General features: G+C 59.1%; 1 protein-coding gene across 3 annotated transcripts in view; it reads left to right on the plus strand.

Annotated features, from left to right (window-relative positions):
• Window positions 1-20016, plus strand: part of SCUBE1 (signal peptide, CUB domain and EGF like domain containing 1) — a gene marked incomplete at both ends in the record, with an annotated part of 135585 nt that overhangs the window by 65444 nt on the left and 50125 nt on the right. The window contains 3 exons of one of the 3 annotated variants that reach the window (XM_080811620.1): window positions 12868-12993; window positions 16994-17110; window positions 19734-19823. The exons of 1 other annotated variant lie outside the window; for it this stretch is intronic. In XM_080811620.1, the coding sequence (XP_080667746.1) occupies window positions 12868-12993; window positions 16994-17110; window positions 19734-19823 (333 nt within the window). The remainder of the gene's footprint in view (window positions 1-12867; window positions 12994-16993; window positions 17111-19733; window positions 19824-20016) is intronic. One more of the 3 variants, XM_080811621.1, reaches the window with a different exon arrangement.

Here is a 20016-nt window from a genome sequence, read left to right on the forward strand (position 1 = left end):
GCCTTTCCGTGGGACTCTGCGGCTCCGCACGTGTTTGCCCACGCATGCCTGCACGGAGTGCCACATGGTCCTCCCGGCTGTTTGGCGCTGCCACCTGTCTCACAGACACAGCTTTCCCAGGATCCCAGTGTCAGGACGGGTCCGGCCCCGGGGTGGGGACCGAAGGAAGGCCGGCATCACCTGGGATGCCAGGAGCCAGCCATGGTCTCAGCAGTCCGTTCAGCGGTCTGTCCGTGTGTCTGTGTACGCAGGGCCTGCCCCCTAGGGAGCAGCTGTGGCAAGGGACTTAGTGTCAGCTGTGGGTCGGCAGCCCGCCGGCCTTGCACTTGGCTTCCGCACAGAGCCTCGCGCAGGGGGCACTTTGCAAAGGCTTACAGAACACGTACGCGCCTTACAGGCTGGTGGACAGCCCCAAGCCAGCCGCACCTTGTGAGCCGCCATCTGATGTGGCAACCAGAATGCCGAACTTGAGAGCTGGGGCGTGGGGAGCCCCAGGGGATCGAGCGCCGAAAGGTTCTGTGTGGCTCCCATGCTGACAGCTGCGTGAGCCAGGGCAGGTCACTGTCCCGGCGGCTTCAACCTCCTCAACGGAAAAGGCGAGTCTTCGTCTAGAGGGTCTCCAAGGCCCCTTCCAGTGTTAGCTCTGCAGAAACCCAGTCCGCTCTGGCTGTTCGAGCGCGTGTCGTTCAAAGCAGACCAGCTTCACTGCGGAGCCATGCCCCTTGTCTGTCAGCAGCGCGCTTCGAACCCGCCGCCCTGAGGTGCACCCTGAACGCCCACGAGGGGCTCGACCGTGGTCGGCCCCTGGGAGAGCAGCGCCGGTGAAAGGCACAGACAAGAAGCAGGCCGGCCCTGTGGAGAGGCGTGGTATGAAGGAGACGCCACCTCAATGTTTGTAGAAAGAGACCGCAAGTAGGCAAGTGAGCAGATGAACATGGAAGGTGCTGGGAGTCCAGTCACAGGAGGCTTGGACTTTCGTGGCCGCACCAGAGAAGGAGGCCAGCTCGGAAGGGCCAGTCCTGTTGGGGCCCTGATGGGGGCTACGGAGCCTGAAGGAAGGGCGGCGGTAAGGAGGCAGAGGGGTCCTGCCTGCAAGTGTGGGGTTGGGGGAGCGGTGAGGACGGTCAGGCTGACAGAGGCAGTGAGATGCGGGCAAGGAGGAGGAAGGGAGCTGAGTCCCCTGAGGGCCCCTGCGGCAGCCCAGGGGATCCCAGGGGGCAGTCGGTAGCCTGTGAGGAGAGGGGCTGGGTCTGCCCTCAGCCTGCTTCCCAGAGGGGCTCCAGTCCCTGCTCCACGACTCAGGTCGGGAGATCTCTCCCTGAGCCTCAGCATCGTCCCCTGTCACGTGGGACCGCTGACAGGACCTGGCGCTCGGAGTCACGAGCGACGGTCAGGGATGCATGCAAGGGGCCTAGCATGGGGCCTGGCCCTGAGGAGCTCGGGGTGAGTGAAGCCCTCAGTCCTCATTACTCCCACTCCCTGGGCAGGGCTGCCCCCAGGGATACAGCCTGCAGCGGGCTGGGCTCCGGGGCAGCCGGGGGTCTGGTCCGGGGCAGCCAGCTACTGGCGCCTTGGCCAGGCCGGGCATTGCCCAGGATGATGTAATCCCAGGGGCGGAAGGCAGGAGGGAGAGCCCTGTGTCCTCACTCGAGCTCAGGCCTTGTCATGAGAGGCTCCCAGAGCACCATCCAAGCGCAGATACTGTCGGAGTGTAATTAGGGTTCCAGGCAGAACTGGGCGGGTAGGTGTGCAAGGTCCGAGCCGGCACCGTAACCGTAGGCCGCTGCCGGGTCTGGGCCTGCAGACAGATGTACTCCTGCCTGAGCATTGGCCCCTGCTCTGATGCAGAGTCAAAAGCCCAGAGTGGCCAAGCCCAGGCCCCTCACCAGCACAGAACATTTCTCAGGCCTTCAGTCCGGACTAGGCCCCGCGCAGAGCACCGGGGTCAAGAGGTGACTCGGGCTCGGGCCCTGCCTCCTTCAGGAGCCCCTAGTCTGGGGCAGGTTGGGGGAGCCTGGCAGGCCCAGCAGTTAGAGTTAGCGTGGTAGGTGCTCTGAGAGAGGGAAGTGCGAGGGCTTCAGAGGCCCAGGCCAATCCCCAAACGCAGCCCAGGGACCGGGAAGGAGGATGGAGACAAGGAAGGCTTCCTAGAAGAGGTGACACTCAGACACAATCTCAAGTAACTATAGTCGGAGCTGCCATTCACAGGAGGAGGGAGTGTGCCCCAGGAACCACATCCCTAAAGGCACCAAGGTGAGAAGGGAGGGCAGGACGTTCAGGCTGACAGCGTCCCTGTTACCTAGGGCCGCCGCAGGCCATGTGGGGTCAGGAGGACCTCAAGTACCATACTGAGAACTCAGCCGAATCCTGTGGGCACTGCGTTTGGGGCACTGGGAGGACATCGATGTGTTTTTAGCAGTGGGAAGACACAGTCAGATTTAAGCTCTAGAAAGTTCTCTCTGCAGCTTGGGAAGGGCAGGTCTTTGAGTCACAGGGAACAGGTTCCAGTTTCACCTGTGTGTCTCGTCCTCCTTAAGTGGCCGTGGGCAAATCGCTTAACCTCTGTGAACTCTGAAAGCGAGGAGAAAGCTACTTGCCGTGCAGGGTGACATTACAAGGACCTGCAGTCTAGTCGTTTGTGTCTGTGGCAGGCTTGGGGCTGGGCCCTGGGCAGTCGGGAATGAACAGGGTATGGTCCAGCCCTCGGCGAGCCTCGGGCAGAGGGTCCGAGGAACGTGGAGATGGGAAGGGAGGGTCAGGGTGAGAGGTCGGCTGCTTGGAGCAGCTGGCATTTGAGCTGTCTTGGAGAGACAGGATGTGGACGTGTGGACACAGGCAGCGGGGACAGGAGCTGGGTCATTCCAGTGCGCCATATCGCCGTGGGGAAAGTTAAGGAACCGAAGGGGACGAACCCGGGCTTCCCTGGCCCTCCCCTCAAGCTGACTGTCTGTCGCCTCCTGGAAGTGCCCTGGGAGCACAGGTTCCGTGAAACCCGTGTTCACCTGTCCACTCTGTGTCCCTTGGGCAAGTCACCAAGCCTTTTTTCACCCTATTCTCCTCACTTGTGAAGTGGGGATAACCATGTCTACTGTGAGGAGTGCCCGTGAGGCTTACAGGCAATGATTCTCGTGAAGGGTTTAGTATACAGTAAGTGCTCACGGGCGCCTGGGTGGCTCAGTGGGCTAAGCCTCTGCCTTCAGCTCAGATCATGGTCTCAGTGCCCTGGAATCGAGGCCCATATCGGGCTCTCTATGCAGGAGGGAACCTGCTTCACCCCCTCTCTCTCTGCCTGCCTCTCTGCCTACTTGTGGTTTCTCTCTCTGTCAAATAAATAAATAAAAAGTTCTTTAAAAAAAAAATACAGTAAGTGCTCGCTAACAGTAGCTGTGGTTGACATCAGCCCGCAGCGAGTTTCTGGCCGGACCCCCTAGATCCAGGCCCCCCGTGACCTCACATCATCTGTTAGCTCTCTGTGCCTCAGTGCCGTCCTCTGATAAGTGGGGAGAATCCCACGGTGCGTGAGACAGCTCGGCACCCGGGCCATGGCTGTCGCCGTGACCCCTCCAGCAGGCCTGAACCTGCCACCGCTCCCGTGCCTCTCCCCCATGGCAGGACCTTTCCCTCGTTGCTTCATCCGCCTTCAAAGCGTGTGGGAGCCCGTGTTTGTTTTTGCCTGCCTCGCTTGGACGGCTTGCCAAGTCTGGGCTGGGGAAGGCAGCAGCCTCTCCCCGCCGCCCCCAAGGCTCCAGCCTCTTTCTGGGCTCCGTAATTTTCTATTGATGAGGTTGCAGGGGAGGAAAATCCCTTCCTGCCGAGGTGGGGGGAAGGGTGGAGCAGGCTAAGTGTTCTTTTTTCCCTGCCGTTCCCAGCTTGCCTTCCTTTCCCGGGTGGTTAAGGGACATGGATGCGGAAAATGATGTTATTGATGAAGTCGCCATAGCGACGACCCTTGGGAGGCACACATTCCGGCTTTGTTATCCTGGGCCAGGGTGAGGAGAAAGGGCCAGCTCCGAAGTACAAACAGATTGGGCCCGCCTCCCCCTGCCCTGCTTTAGATGCATCCGTGAACTTTGCTTTGCCGAAGACGCGAGGTGCACACGGTTTGGGGCAGGCAGATTCTGCCGCCGTTTACCTCTGTGCACACTCTCATGGAGTCTCCAAAAATGATAGAAAGCCTTTGGGAAAAATGGGTGGCCAGAGCCTGTCCCAGGGCCCAGAGTAGGCAAGAATGGGGGGTGGGGCGACATCGCGAGGAAGTCCTGGGCTCTGGGGAGCAGAAGGCTGGGCTGGGGACCTGGCCCTGCTTCTCAGGCATGGTGTGGCCCTGGCTGCTCTTTCCCACCCGGATCCCACCTCCGTTTGCTTGTCTGTGAAATGGACATGGTGATACTCGCTTCTCAGGTCTGTGATGAGGGTTATGTTAGATGAAAGGGTTGTTAGAGCCCAAGTTCCCTACACCATGTGTTCTGGAAAAGGGGCTCCTAATTGCATCCCAAACCCAGCCTTCCTCCCTTCCCCAGAGGCACTGCCCTTCCTCTGGGCTCTTTTGTCCCTTTCAGGGTGATGGCAGTAGCCTCCCACGTGCTTCTGGCCTGCAGTCTTGTCGGGGCAGCTGCCCTTGCCTGCCGCATCCACAGATCTTCCTGCCACATAAGCGCACCCCTGCCCTATTTACAACCTTTCCGTGGCTCCCCTGGCCTCGGGTGCGTCCCTGGAGCGCTCACCTGTGTCTGTAGCCTCACTGGCCCAAGAAGGGGAAGGTGGCTTGAGTGAGAACCTGGGAGGCAGGGCCTCCGACGAGCCACTGTTACACGGCGGGGAAACTAAGGCTCAGTGGGAAGCGATTGCCCAAGGTCACGCAGCAAGTGGCAGAATCTGAAATCGTGCCCAGTGTCATGGCAGTGGAGCATCTGCCTCCTCGTTGCCCCCTGCCCGGTCCTGGGCACAAGGAGACACTCGGTCCGAGTTTGCAGAACATAATTGGATTTGGATGGGTTAGATCGAATTAGATTCGACCTGGCGAGCAGCCTGGCCTGCCTGGCACCAAGCCCCTGAGGACCAGGATTTCTGGAAACGACTCTGAAATTCAATCTTATTTCCCCTCTAGGCACGGAGGTAAACAAGGCTTTCTGCTGAACTTGGCACTGTGTCACTCCCCATATCAGGACAGGGAGCTAGGCGAGGGGAGGCCGCACGTGGCCCAGGGACAGCCATCTTGTTGTTCAACCCCCAAGAGCAGATGTGGTACAAAGAAGGAGCCATGGGAGGACAGAGTTTGGGCCGGGGCCCTTGGGTTCTGCAGGCTCACAGAAACCCAATCTGTGCCCAGGCCTGGGCTTGGCCCCTGCTCTGAAGGAGCCTGAGGACTGGCGTCAGTGGAGACCATGTGCCAACCAGAGCTGGCCAGAGAGGTCTGGCCCCCTCAGAGGAGCTGGGGTCGGGTGGAAGCAGAACGGGTAGAGCCAAGGACCCTGAAGCCCCTTCAGGGCCCATCCCCTGGAGCAGAAGTGCTTGGTATCCAGGACCTCATGTGCCTCGGTGCTCCCCTGCTCAAATTCACGGACCCTTGGCAGTAGCCGTGCTGGCCGTGCTGCTTGTTAGTTCACTGTCCGCAGGACAGTCCTCCCAGAAGAGGGCAGAAGGAGTGCCACCTTCTCCGTCCCTGGGATTGAGGCCGAGGGAGCCACAGCAGGCTCTAGGGCCCCATCCCCTGCCCAGGCCTGCACTGCCTCGGTCCCTGGGCCACCACAAGCTCATCTGCCAGGTGATGAGGAACTGACATAGGTCATCCTAGAGTGGGGCTGTGTTAGAGGAGAGGCAGGGGCCTGTCCCACCAGTGACTACAGGGCTTCTCGGAGCCTTTAATGTATGCTGTGGGGTCCCTGAGGGGCTGTTTCATAGACCACACAGCTGCAGATGCCACAGAATGCTCTCACAATTCTCTGTGAGGTGCGCTGAGGCTGGGCAACCTTTGTTTCTCTCCTCCTCTTCCTCCCTCCTTCTCTCCTACTTTTGCTCTCCTAGTATTTCTTTCAGGCCCTGTGCTGGGCACTAAGGACCCAGGCAAGGATAAAGAGGTCCCTTGAAGTTCCCCCACGGGGGTGGGAGAGGTGGCTTAGCAAGGATTTGCCTGTAGCACCAGGTAGGATGAGTCAGGAACCCGGACTGTGCCACACACATTACATAGTTCTCTTGTTTGAGTTTCACGGCAACCCCTGGAGGTAAAGGATATGACAGCCCATCTCCCAGCTAGGAAAACAGAGACCCGGGGCGCCTGGGTGGCTCAGTGAGTTAAAGCCTCTGCCTTTGGCTCAGGTCATGATCTCAGAGTCCTGGGATCGAGCCCCACATCGGGCTCTCTGCTTAGCGGGGAGCCTGCTTCCTCCTCATTCTGCCTTCCTCTCTGCCTACTGTGATCTCTGTCTGTCAAATAAATAAATAAAATCTTTAAAAAAAAAAAAAAAAGAAAGAAAGAAAGAAAGAAAAAGAAAAGAAAAGAGAGACCCAGAGAAGAAGGTCTCTGACCAGAGGCTCAGTCAGGTACAACACAGGCGGGTTCCGGCCCCTACCCCTCTTGGGAGTGGCACACCCTTCCTCGGTGTGCCTTGATGGTGGTGAGCACTGGGACTGGCCACCTTCCAGGCTCGGCAGCTTGCCTTAACCTGTGGAGGCCCTGCAGCAGGACGTAGCACCAACAGGACGCCTTCCCTGCCCGCAGGAGCTTTCTGGCTGGTGGGAGAGGTGACGGCAGGTAGACGAGCACAGGGGGACATACAGAGCGAACCCTGCCTCCCACCCCATCCCCAATTTGCCATTTGAAAGGGAGAGACAGAGAGCCAGGAGATTTGGTCTGCGGGGTCCGGTCTTGAGCTACACTGGAAGAATGAGGGCATCGGGCAGCTGGCGAGGGGAGTCCAGAGAAAGCGCGTTTGTGGCAGAGACGCCTCTCAGCGCTGGCCAGTGGCATGGCTGTCGTAGGCTGGCCCATGGATCCATCCCCTTGCTCTGCTGAGAGCCAGTTGTGTGTGGGGGCCGGGCCTGCCAGAGGCCGCTGTGGTGCCTGCAACAGGTGGGAGGGCCGGCGAGGGTGCCGAGGGAGAGTGGGGTGCAGAGGACAAGCAGGTGAAGGGTGGGAGGGCCAGGCTCCTGGGGGGACCCTCGCACTGTTCCCAAAGGCTAGAGGGGTGACACAGGCAGAGTCACCTGATGGCTCTGTAGGTGAGCTGAGGCTTCCCCCCTTGTGCTCAGGGGCAGCTGCTACAAGATCATAGGAGCCAGGGGTTATGTGCTTTGTTGAGGGGCTGCCCAGAGAGCTTCATGGAGGAAGAAGCATCTGCACGGGCCTTGAATGTTAATAGGTTCGTAATTCTGAAGACAGTTAATAGTAGCAGCCGCCGGGGCGCCTGGGTGGCTCAGTGGGTTAAAGCCTCTGCCTTCGGCTCCGGTCAGGATCCCAGGGTCCTGGGATCGAGCCCCGCATCGGGCTCTCTGCTCAGCAGGGAGCCTGCTTCCTCCTCTCTCTCTCTCTGCCTGCCCCTCTGCCTATTTGGGATCTCTGTCTGTCAAATAAATAAATAAAATCTATAAAAAAAAAAAAAAAGAATAGTAGCAGCCACCACTTACCACCCTCTGTGCCAGGCTCCCCGTTCTGTTCACCCCAGGAAGAGCTTGCTGCCAGTCAGCCTACTGGGTCCCACACGTGTAGTGAGGGACCCCAGGGTGGGAGAAGATGGGTGGGAGCCCAGCAGCCTGGACTGGAGTCCTGCCGTATGGTCTGAGACAGACACGTCCCATCTCGGGACCTCCTTTTCCCCATCTGCAAGATGGATGGACAGGACTGCAAGGCTCCACCCAGCCCTGACAGTCTGTGGCTCTGCCCCACCATGACACACATCTTCCCGCGGCCCGCAGCAGCCAGTGGGCCCCGGCGCCCAGGGGAAGGTAACGTGGCTGCTGTGTCTCTAGCCGGTGAGGAGCTGAATTACCAGCACAGGGCAAACCCTAGTCCTCCGCCCCTCAGGCTGGGCAGCTGCGACCCTCTCTGCGATGGTTGCCGACGTGAGGGTGACACCCTGATGGCCACCAGCTCGGAGGAGCTTCCTCCAGAAGCTGTCAGGCTGAGAGGGCTCCAGGCTCAGTGAGGCTGGCAGTTGGTGGCGGCCTGCTCCTTGTCAGCCTGTCTCCCAGCGTGGTGGCTGCTGGCGTGTGAGGGCCAGACCTGTGTCCCAGCCCCTCGTGGAGGAGGAGAAAGCTTATTCCATTTCCCTCCCTTCACGATGAGGACACGGAGGATCCCGTCCCAGGCAGGACCTATCTGGACAGTGAGGACTGAGAGGCTCAGAGCTCAGCCTGCCTTCAGGGGCTGGTCAGAGAGTCGCAGGAAGACCAGGGAGAGGAATCATGGCCACCATGTCAGTGCTGTGAGCGAGGGGAGCACAGGCGTCCAGAAGGCCTGTTGACTGGGCTGGGGGGCCGAGGAAGGCTTCCTGGAGGAGGGACACGGTGGCATTTGGCCCTACAGAGCCAGCGCCTTCTGGAGTGCCACCACGGGTTGACCACTTCCTGTAGCGTCCAGGCTGCGGCAGGCACAGCCAACTGAGACACCCCCTTAACCCAGTGGAGTCAGGAAGTGACAAGAGCCTGGAGAATGAGGGGCAGGGGGACACGTGGCTTGAGGCCCAGCCTCACTCCCAGGGATTCAAACAGCAGGGTCAGGAATCAGCGCCCACCCCCACTCCCTTCTCCTCTGCAAGGACTCTCCTCTCAGCCAGCTCTGCCCTTGTTTTGGAAAATGCAGTTTCTAATTTTAAAAAATTAATGTTAACATGTAATACATTTTTTAACTTCTACTGTTATAAATTATTAAATGTAAGCTTCCCCCATTGAGCTTCTGCTGTGGTAAACATGAGTAGCTGTAGCATGTCAGCACCTGAACAGAAACTCTTCAGGCTCCTCTGTAATTGCCAGAAATGTAAAGGGGTCCCATAGCCCTCTCCACCGGGGACCTAGCATTGGCCCTGCCCTCGGCTTTAGAAGGAGGCCCCTGTGCTCTGGAGCCCGACGGGGAGAGCCTCAGTGAGTCATGTGACCTCACTCGGTTCTTTAAGTAGAAGATGGGGGGCCTTGCCCGCCTCTCCCACTGATGTGGACACACTCAAGGCCTGAGGCCCACCCTCCCAGCTCCGGGTTTACACTACTTGCTTCCAGATCGACTTGGACTGGAACACTGGTTTACCCCCAACCCCGAATTACCCTTTGTCAGCAAAACATCAACATCTTGGCTCGTTATTAAAAGTCTAGATTCTCAGGAAGAAAGACTGCCTCATGGCAAGTCCATGGTGTGGGAGAAAGTGAGTGACTTCTAAAGCCTTAGGCTCTGTTTAGCATCCAACGTTCAGGGCCACATCAGCTCCCCAGTGACAAATTTATGGTTAGTGATGATTAGCAGCGCTTCTCGTAAGTTGTGTTTCTTTGGCTGGGAATGGAAATTCAATCTCCTTTTCCTCATCACATATAAGCCTGAGCTTGAACAGGGCCCCTTGGGCCCTTCCCAGCTTAGGAGGAAAGCACAGATCTGTGTGAGTGGCATCGATCGCCTGGGCCAGCCACAGGGCGGCCCTGGGAGATCAAGGCGGGGCGGCGGTGTGGGGGTGACATGGGGAGCAGTCAGGAAGCCCCGGAACTGGTGGGGTTTGAAGAGACCCAGGATTTTGTCTGTGGAAGACCAGAGAGGCAGGGGCGCGGATGGGGCACTCCCGGGGACGTTCAGTGGGCAGTGCGGAATTGTGGGCGGTGGAGTTCGAGTCGTCGGTGGCAGGAGACAAGGCTGCAAAGAGACAGGGACAACAAGTCCTTGTACATTTGTGGGCACTGGGGAGCCAGAAGGGCCACTTAAGCGGGGAGTGAAGGGTGATGCCGGACTCAGCCCACCATTAACACAGCCATGACGATGGCCCGGGAGGCCACTTGGTGGCCACCACCTGCCGGCCGGTGCCTCAGGGCAGCGAGTCTCTGAGCGAGCCTCTCTCTGGAGACCTGATGAGAGGCTGCATGTGTCTCCGTGGCCCAGGAGAGCCCCTCAACCAAAAGCTTCCCTGAGGAGGGGCTGCCCGGCCTAGCCAAGGTCTCCACGAGGAGCTGTGCTTTCTCTGGGCTCCGCAGGAGAAGGCACCAGCCTTCTGCAGTCAGCGCCCCCATGGAAAGATCTAGTGTCAGGATACCCACCCTGCCTTGTCTGTGAGACAGAGATGATCATGGCCACTTTACCAAAGAAGCGATTTTCTCTGAGACACACAACTAGTAAGGAGGCCAGACTCCTACCCCAAGCTGCCTGACTTAAAGCTGTGACCTAAGAGAGCCATACTTTCCGTGTGAGGTTGGCTCTTGCCAGCCTGCAAGGGGCCCCGGTGCCCCCTCCCCCACTGCACCTTCGGGGACCTCTCCCCGGAGCTTGGCGTTGGCCGCGGTGGAGCACCCACACCCCAGAAATGCCACACCAGCCCCAGACCGTCCCCACCCCACCTGTCATTCCGCTGCCCGCTGTGTCTCCCACACCGCCCTGCAAGGTGGGCACGTGCTGCTGTGGAATTCCGGGAGAGGAGGGGGCGTCCCTTCACGTGCACTAGAAGCTTCCAGCGAAGAGCACTGGCACCGGAGTGCTCGTTCGCTCAGCTGTTGGGTAGTTGGTCCCACTCTGCATCAGTCCAGCGGTGTGATCTGGGGAAGGGGGAAATCCAGGTGAGCGCAGAGGTCAGCGCGCCCAGCACAGGGCAGGTTTCCCTCAGGGCCATTTCTTTGTTTCATTTCAATTCAGACTTTTTAAAAAATCTTCGTTGTAGCTGCTGGGGGGTGTGTGTTCTTAACTGTATGTCAGATCTCCGTTGTCCCACACCCATGCTTACAGCGGACAGGGTCAAGACGGAGCTGGCCCTGGCCTGAGGGGCAGCCACCTTGGGGCAAGGAGGCTGCCGTGTGTCCCCATCTGTGGCTTCCTCCCCTCTGTCCAGGGCTGGCTCCTCTCGGACTGGACATGGAAGTAAGGTCTCAGGGCGCCGTGCGGGCGGACAGCAGCTCTTCCTTTCATCTGCCTTTAGCCTCTTGATGGACTTGTGACCTACAGCCTCTCACTTGACCCCTGATGACCTCATAAATTCTGGAAACTGCTCACAAATCACTAGGAAGATAAACATCAACTGGGGTCATCTGAAAGGGGTCTGAGCCACTCCAGGCAGTTGGGACGGGCAGATCAAATCTCCTGGGATGGGGGATGGGAGGGTGGGGGTCCCAGGAACTAGGAGTGACTGGGTCCCACCCAGGGGACCCTCATTGTCCCTGTCATCCCAGAGCCCTCAGAGCACATTTCGGTATAATCCTCAGCATGCACTGAGTGGAGGCCAGGCGTCTGGAGACTCAATGTTCATGGTCCCCAGTGCCTGCCCTGGAAACCCAGGGCAGCCCAGTCCTGCACTGCACAAGGCCTCTGGGGCAGGAGCGAGACAGAGGTTTATAGCCTGAGGTACTGGTCCAAATCCTGGTGGTGCCTCTCAGTGCCCCATCGGCCCTTGGACAGGTGTCTTAACCCTGGTGTTCCCACCTCTGAAGGGCGTGCTTGCCTTTATAGGGGCGAGGGACCCAGAACGTGCCCAGAACTTTGCCGCTGCCTAGGGTTTGGCACTACAGTAGAGTTTCGGGGAACCTGGGAGGAGACGAGACAGGAAAAAGCCGGCCTTGTGAGGGACACGGCTTCTGAGCCCAGCCCAGAGAACAAGCTGGAAGGGCAAGAGGGACGGGGCTCCAGGTGACTCGGCCGCTGCAGCCAGAGGGCGGGGACACTAGCAGGCAGTGGGGGGCCCAGCCCTGGCACCCTGGGGCCTTCTCCCCCTTCTGAGGCCTCCCAGCCAGCAAGGAGGCCTGCTGCCGGCTGCCCTTTCAGGTGAGACTTCCCAGAACAAGGTACCTGAGGTTGGCAGACATTTTCCTTTAAAAGGAAACCTGCCGAACAGCAGGAACTGAGATTATGGAAACGGGGACACGTGTGCTTCTGGACCAGGAACAGGCTCCGTGGGGCATGGGATGTGCAGTGAAGCTGGAGGCCAGCAGGAGGTCGTGCAGGGCTCTGCATTTGGGAGTGAGGGTTCCATGGGTCCTGGGAGCCCTGCAGTGACCAGGGACAGAGAGAGATCCCCTCGGGCAGCTGAGGGGAGGTGGGTGGCAAGTAGTTCGGGGCATGGCTGTGGGGCTGCTGAGGACGAGCCCGGAGGTCCAGCAGACCAGGGCGGCAGCCTCTGACTTGTGCGGGGAAGCAGTGAGAGGTGGCTGTGCGGGATGGACAGGCCTCCCGGGGAACAAGATCCAGCCCACCAGGGCCCGTTTGCTTAGAGCTGCTGCCCACCCACCCAGTCCCCTGACCCGTCAGCGGCCACCCTGGGCCCAGTCTGAAACCAGAGTCTCCGCCTGCCCCAGTGGGGCACGTGCCGTCCCTGGGCAGATGGAAAGGTGCCACGCCCCCCCCACCCACCCTAGTGAACAAACGGTCTAAACCCCTGAGCCGTACCAGGTTCTGTGACCTGACCCAGGGCGGGGACGCTTCTTCGTGGGTTCCCTGGAGGCCTTCACAGTGCTGTTCTCAGAGTGAGCCCTGGTTCGAGACCTGGGCACGGTGTCCGTGGTTTCTCCCTGCTTCCCCTCGTGGACGGCCAGGCGTTCACCCTGGAGTGTGTTGGGGTGGGGGGGAGGGGGGTTGCGAAGAGCAGCCCTCGAGCACTGCGTCTGATGGCGACATTTTATAGGCCGCCTCTCTTCAGTCTAAAATGTTCTCTGTCTTCCCTCCCCCGGTGCCCTACTCCTCTCTCGTCTGTCTCTTCCCAGAGGGTATGAACTGCATGAACAAAGACCACGGCTGTGCCCACATCTGCCGGGAGACGCCCAAAGGTGGGGTGGCCTGTGACTGCAGGCCCGGCTTTGACCTTGCCCAAAACCAGAAGGACTGCACACGTAGGTAGATGGAGGCAAATGGGTCAGACATCCCCACGCGTCTCCTGCCATTGCTTTATGAGGGATGGGGGGTGGGGGGTCTGTCCGGTCCGCTGGACGTTGCCCAGGGAGGGCTCTCAGCACCTCGGGGTGGAAAGAAGGGCAAGGTCCCCAAAGAAGCATGGGGGGAGGCACGAGGGACGGGGGCTGTGGATTCCAGACACGGTGTCACCCCCCAGCATCCCACCACCGACAGCCCCAGCGCAGGACCCCAGCCCCCGCGCCCCGCAGGCCCTGAGCCTGAGCTCTCCAGCCGGTATGGCAGGCTGTGCACAGAGGCCTGCAAACTCGGGCTTCTTGGTGGAACAGGGTGGGAAAGAAGGAGAGGAGCTGGATTGGGGGTCGAGGGGAGTCCCAGCCTAGCCTGCGTTGACCTTAATTCCAGGATCAAAGATCAGCTTTGCAGTCCGCCCCTGCAGGGCCCACCGTAAATGGTGATGCCCTGTGAGATCTGGGTTGAATGAGGCCTCTGGCCAAAGGTGCCATCCAAGATCAGGCCGGAGGTCTGGCGGCAGGGCGCAGGTGTTAGGCAGCCTCTTAATGTGGTCCCCCAGCTCCCCAGGAGCAGTGGGAGATGGCAAATGAAGTAGGACTAGGGCTGAACACACTCATAGTCCTCGAGAGCTTCAGACCCAGCTCCCAGCAGCTGTGTGGGGAGGGGTGGGGCGGCCTGTGCTCACTGGGCAGCTGGGCGGCCTGTGCTGGCGCCGGGTTGGCTTGTGTGTACCAAGAGCTGAGAGAGACCCGTGTGAGCCCGGCCCACGTCTGGCCAGAGACAAGGACTTCATTCCAGGCCCACTTTCTGATACAGAGAAACAGTGTGGAGGATTGCACATCCAGCTCCCAGTAGAGAAGCAGACCTAAACTTGCTCCAGAAATGGGAGACTGAGCTGCTCAGCTCTCGAGAAGAAAAGGGCCTTGCTTTCCAGCCTTCGTTCTGTGGACAAGAAACAACTGGCCCTCACCGGCTTGTCATCCTTAGTCTGTCTCAGTTGTCATCAGCTTCCTCTGGCACTGGCCACACCTATCCCAACCCATGCCCTCAGTCAGCGAGGTCCCGGGGACCCACATGCACTAGACACCGCCCCTGTCTCCACGGAGACCATGCTCCAGCCCCCACTCATGATCTGTCCACTCCCCCACGTGAAGATGCTCCCTTCTGGCCAGGTATATTCTGAGATGTGGGCAGCCTTCCTCTTTGTGCCTGGGCTTTCCCCGTGGGATCACACAGATTAACGTGTACGCAGTCACCACGGGCAGGTGCCCCGCTCCAGCCCCAGGACTCCAGCCAGGCCCTCCCGTCCTTACATCAGGTGGTTCCTGTTGCTACAGAGAAACCTGCTGCCCCCCGGCAGAACAGAAAGCGAAGAGCTCCAGCTTTCCCAGTCCTCCGGACAATGGCCAAGGCTTGTTGAAAGGCTCAGCCACAAGTAAAGAGCATTCCTTCACTCGGCAAAACTGGCCAGGCCCTGCGCTGGGTGCTGGGGAGAGAGCCGTAGGCCACAGGCAGTGGCTGCAACTGACCGATCCGTCTGGGATGAGCATGGCAAGGGGACGCTTTGCTCGGAGAATATTTCCCAAGGGGCCAACCTGATCCGAGAGGTCAGGGACAAGGCAGTGCTGTGAGTGGCGAAGCCCCCCACCACCCCCGACAGAGAAGAGCTAAGCTCTTGCCCTGAGTGTTTGCTGGTGAAAGAAACAGCAGCCCCAGCCTCTCAGCTCGGGGGCTGGGTATCATCGAGCTGTGTGGAGAATCGGATACCAGCCTTGGGGCCAAGGAGCGGACAAGCACCCTACAGCCCTCCTGGGAAAGGCCTGCACAGCTGGCTGGCAATCCGGTCAGCTCTGGCCCCTGCTCTGCGGTCCACGTGCCAGGTTCCTGTGACGTTAGCTCTGAGGCTCTCCCTTTAGTCCTGGGGGCCAGTTTAAGTCTAGGAAATTCTAGATCTGGATTTGGGGTGGGGGACGGGGCCTGGCCTAGCCAGCCTCTGTGGACCAGCAGGACCACAGGGCCCCTGCACCAAACTCCTTCATCTCTCCAGAGTCCAGGACCCACTCCAGGGCTGGAGGGGGTTCTCTCCATCCTTTCTTGGTCATCCCAGAGCCCACAGCACCCGTACTGTTACCATGTACAAGCTATAGGCTCTAGGTGCTCACGAGCTCGGCCCTTGGGGTCCATGAGATGCACAAACCCCAGCGGGGGGTGTGGGACCCTAAGCATGGCCCTCCCTCGGGTTGCCTCAGACAGCCCTCCATCCTCCTGAGAGTCACCTGCAGGGCACGGCCCACGGCCGGGAGCCCAGAGCTCGGAAAGAACTGGCTGCAGTGTTCCACCCCTGCCCTGTCTGAAGCGGGGCTTTCCTCGGTCTGGAAGGGCATGTGATGTCCGGGCCAAGGCAGGGCTGTTCCCGGGGCTCTGCCCTCGCCTGAGATCCCTGCCGGTCTATACCCGTGGCTTCCCTGGGGCTCTTCCCAGACGGAGAGACGAGCTGTTTCAGAGATGAGAGAATGTGACCGCAGGTCGCTGGGCCCCCCGGGAAAACTGAGAGAAGAGATGCTCCTCTGGAGAAAGGGCCAGAGGGAGCTGGAGCAGTTCTGCAGGTCCTTGAAAGGTCGTCCCGGAAGTCGGGCCCCTCCTGCGGATGGGACATTAGTTCCCCTTGGAAGAGGCAGCCCACTAGAGCCTCTCTCTGGTTGTGAGGACAGCGTCTGGGACACCGAGCAGAACCACTCTCTTCGTGTCCTCCGTAGCTGGCAGGGAGGCAGCACGTGTCCAGGCTGACAGGGCCGCCACCATCACTTGGGGACGGACGCCCCGGAGGCTGTGCCCCTGGGGAGAGCACTACCTGGGAGAGGCAGCTGCGGGACACGGTTCTGGAACGCTTGGGATCCATCTCCGGGAGCTGCCACCCGTGGCTTCCCTCTGGCACCAGCCCTGCCGTGCATCAACCGGATGGAACATCATTAACCCCAACTGCCAAATCAGAACTTTTGGCTTGGTTGGTCTGAGATTGATTTGTGCATCTTCGAGCACCTTTAGGGTTGTCTTGTGAGCGGAGTAAAGCAGGGGCTGCTTTACAGAGATCTGGGATCCCCTTCGGCAATAGCGCTCATCCTAAAATGTGGTAACAAGCAGTTTTCTTTTAAAGTAACTTACATTTGTAATTTTTCCTACTTCAGACTGGCTCCTTTCTGTTCAGCTCTCTTCCAGCCACCCCCGGTTGCTGATGCTGTAAAACATTTCAGGATTCTGGGCTGCAGGGCTCCAGCTCCTCCAGGCCACAGACCCTGCAAACAAACTATGTGACACGTTTAAATAAAAGGTCACTTTCCAAAGTGCATGTGAGCTGACATTAATTTGCACAGGTTCCGTCTGTTCGGACACTGCCTTGGGAGGAGCCAGGCTGCGAGGGGACAGAGGTTGAGATGGCTACTGGGACTAGGACCGACTAGACTTCTGCGGGGACATCTTTCCACATGCCCAAGTCCCGGGCAGAGGAGAGCAAGCTGGGCAAGAACTGAATGAGTGTCCCTGTCAGCACGGGCCCGCCGCCACCCTCCCCCACCTTGTGGAGGATGCCTGCCATTAACAGACATTTGTCCCGAGACAGGCAGTTTCTAAGTGTCTCTGGGACGGAGGAAGGAGAAAATGATCTCTCCTGTCCCGTCCCTTCCCTCACCTGACACCATCTGAGTCTGTCAGCTGGTGCCAGCCCTGTTTGAAGCCCACACGACCCGGGTCTGTCCTCGTGTCACCCCAGGTCCCATCAGGAGAGCAAGCCATTCCATCCGAGGCCCTGCGGGGGCTGCAATCCAGGGAAATGTGCGCCTGTGCTCACTGATTGCCTTAAGCCATCACTTTGCTCCCCATCCCTTGAGAGAACCAACCAACACCGATGAACTAACCATCTTTGTTGTCATTCCTTTTATACACACGTGTGTACACTTTGGGCCTAACTAGTAACCTGTAACTATGGGAACGGAGGCTGCCAGCACAGCTGCGAGGACACAGACACGGGCCCCATGTGTGGCTGCCACCAGAAGTACGCCCTCCACTCAGACGGCCGGACGTGCATTGGTAAGTACACACCTCTGCCTCGTGCCACTCTGCCCCCCCCGCCAGGGCGCACCCTGTGGCCCTGAAGTTGGCCGGCACCCCAGCACCACCCCACCACGTCCCAGTTTCCAAGAAGGAAGCTTAAGGGAACAAGAACAGGAGCACCCCCCAGTACGGATGGGGCTGGCAGACGTCCCCAGGGGAAGCCTTCTGGAGAGACTTCCCGAGGGCCACCCCGTCACCCGGGACCGAGCACCTCTGCTTTGTGTCACTGTGGGTTTTCTGTGGGTCCTCATCCTCAATGGGGGGGTGGTCTGTGGGGAGGAGGGGGGGTGTGCCTCAGGAGGGCAGCTTCTGTTTTAAAGCATACGGGTTTCTTCCCCTGATTTGGGGACACGTGGCACATTCATTTAACCTGCGTATCAGCCCCATTAGCAACATGAGCTGACCGCCAGCCTGGAAAACCAGGAGGTTTTCTCAGAAAGCAGCTTTAAGTCTTCACTGTCTACACCAGGGGAGACTGGACGGATGAATCCCAAGGGGTTCTGGGTGTTCTTAACTGCTTTCCGCTCCTGAGCTAACGGGGTTCTTGCCAGACTCCTTCTCCCAGCTAGAGTCTCTTCTCAGCGATGCCCCTTCTGTCACCTCCTGTCTCATGGAGTGTCAGTTTGAGTTTGGTCACCTCCTTCCTCCTGGTCCATATTTGCAGGAGGAAGCTAGAATTTCTGTGGTTACCTCGTGCCATAATCAGTAGTAGCGTCTTTCCCCGCATATCTTTCAACCGAGAAAAAGAAGAATTTCCAAGTTGGTACCCATCCAACTTTGTTCATCCTCTGCTTTCCTTCTCTTCAATGTCGGGCAACTTCAGCAGCCCACAGGCAGTGACCATATGTATTCTTTTTAATGGGGGCCCCCATCTCTTATTACTGACTCTGAAGCTATTTCTGGAGGGACTTTGAAGTAACAAAAAAGGGGTGGCAAGCAAGCAAAGCCGTGAAGCCAGAGTTTGCTGTCGCATTCTGTCCCTGTGACTACTCCCTGGTACTTCAGAGAGCCGGGTGGGGGTGCCAGGGTGCGGGCAGGCCACCAGCGTCTCACCCTAGTCCCGGCTATCGTCCCGGGAGCTGCTGCCCGCGTGGTTCTCCCCTTCCTCTGTGTGGTCTCCTCTCAGATGGCCGTTTTGGTTTCATTTTATCTCATTCCTCCTGCTTTTCTGGTGATGGTCCCTGATTGCCTGTCTTGTCTGATAACTGACGTTCATTAATTATTTTCAGAGCCAAAAGCCAAACCAAACCAAACAACCAAAAAAAAAATTTTTTTTTTCAAAGCAAAACCTGGTCTCAGACCAGTGTCTCTATTGCAGCCTGATCCCATCTAGAACCTCCTCTCCCACCTCTCTCCCTGTCTCCTCTGTCCTGCCGGGGGCCTCCGAGGCCCAGCGGCCCCTTCCTGTCTCGTCTGCTGGGTCTCCCTCACTGTTTGTGTCTGCAGTGCAGCTGGCTCTGCCGGCCGTGGGACCAGTGCAAACAGCTGCCGGCCAGACACACCCAGCCTCGTCTAACACATCTTGTCTTTGTCCACCTGACTCATCCTTTCTCCCCTTTTTTTTTTTTTTTAATCTTTTAGTGTCTTCTGCATGTGAAGGTCCCTGCTTGGATCTACTTTCTAATGTAACCTCCCTCACCCTCTCCTCTCCTCCCCTCCCCCTAGAAACCCTCTTCCAGACCCAGCTCCTGGGCCATTGCCCTCTGCTGGCCAGGAGAACCTTCCTTCTGTCTCTGCTCACTGCTGCTTAGGTTCCCCTCTCCGGAGCAAATGTCTCCTTGTGTGTCCCACTGAGCAGAGGGCCGCCAAACAGCTAACCTCACGTGCTCCTCCGTGGGCAGCATCTTGGCCAAGCGTCTTGCCCAGCGGCCAGAATGCTCCCTGGCTGCCCACCCGCCTCTCCGCACGCTCCTAAAATGACTGACCCATCTGTGCAGCCCCTCGTCAAGCACTTGAATGTCTCGCTCTAGTCCTCTATAGACAAGCAGGCAACCAGCGCTGCCCAAATCGAACCCCTGTTCTTTCCGTCTGTTCGACTGGGTCCATTGTTGTGTCTGTGTTCATCCCTCTGTTATGTTTTGTTCTTAACTTTGCATGAGTGTTTGACACACTTTCCTGCCTTGACACAGGGCGTCTGCCGTCCAGGCACAGCCATCACCGGACCTCGTGGCCCTGTCCCTTTGTCATGTGCCTTGTCCTGTGCCTGCCTCCCCAGCCTGAGCAGGGGGGTATCTGCAATCACTTCTGCCTCCATGTGCGCTGAGGGGGTGTGTGTGCTTTTGTGCCCCCCCCCACCCCCGCAGCTGGGTCTGTCCACTCTGACCTCAGCCGCCGCCCCTGTGTGTTCGCGGCGGGGCCCTGGGTCCCACCTGTGCCCTTGTGTGGTCGTCCCCCGCTCTGCACCCCCCACCCCTGCCGCCTCCTGCCCCGAACACGCCACCTTGGAGGCTCCCGGGATTCGCCCCTCGGCGCAGACGCCCGGCCCGGCATGCTGCGTTGGCTGTGTGTGCGCCACGCCGAGAGGCTGACTGTCTTGGGCCGCGGGAAGTGGGCTGTCATTAACCACCGGCTCCGTGTTTGTCCCTTACTTGTGTTTTAGAGAAGGATGAGGCTGCAATTGAGCGCTCTCAGTTCAATGCCACGTCAGTAGCTGATGTGGACAAGCGGGTGAAACGGCGGCTCCTCATGGGTAACACTTTTCTTCCACTTCCTTTGTTGTGCTCGCGCCTTTGTCCGCGTGTGTGCGCGTGCTGCTGTGTCGGGCTGTGCGTGCGTGCCGGCGCGCGGGTGTGCGTGCGTGCGTGAGTGTGTGTGTGCCGGCGCACGGGGTGTGCATGGGAGGGGGGCTGTCTGTGAGGTGTGCCCGCGTGCGTGTGGTCGCA

This window comes from Martes martes (genome assembly GCF_963455335.1).
Source record: "Martes martes genome assembly, chromosome: 8".
Lineage (NCBI taxonomy): Eukaryota > Metazoa > Chordata > Mammalia > Carnivora > Mustelidae > Martes > Martes martes.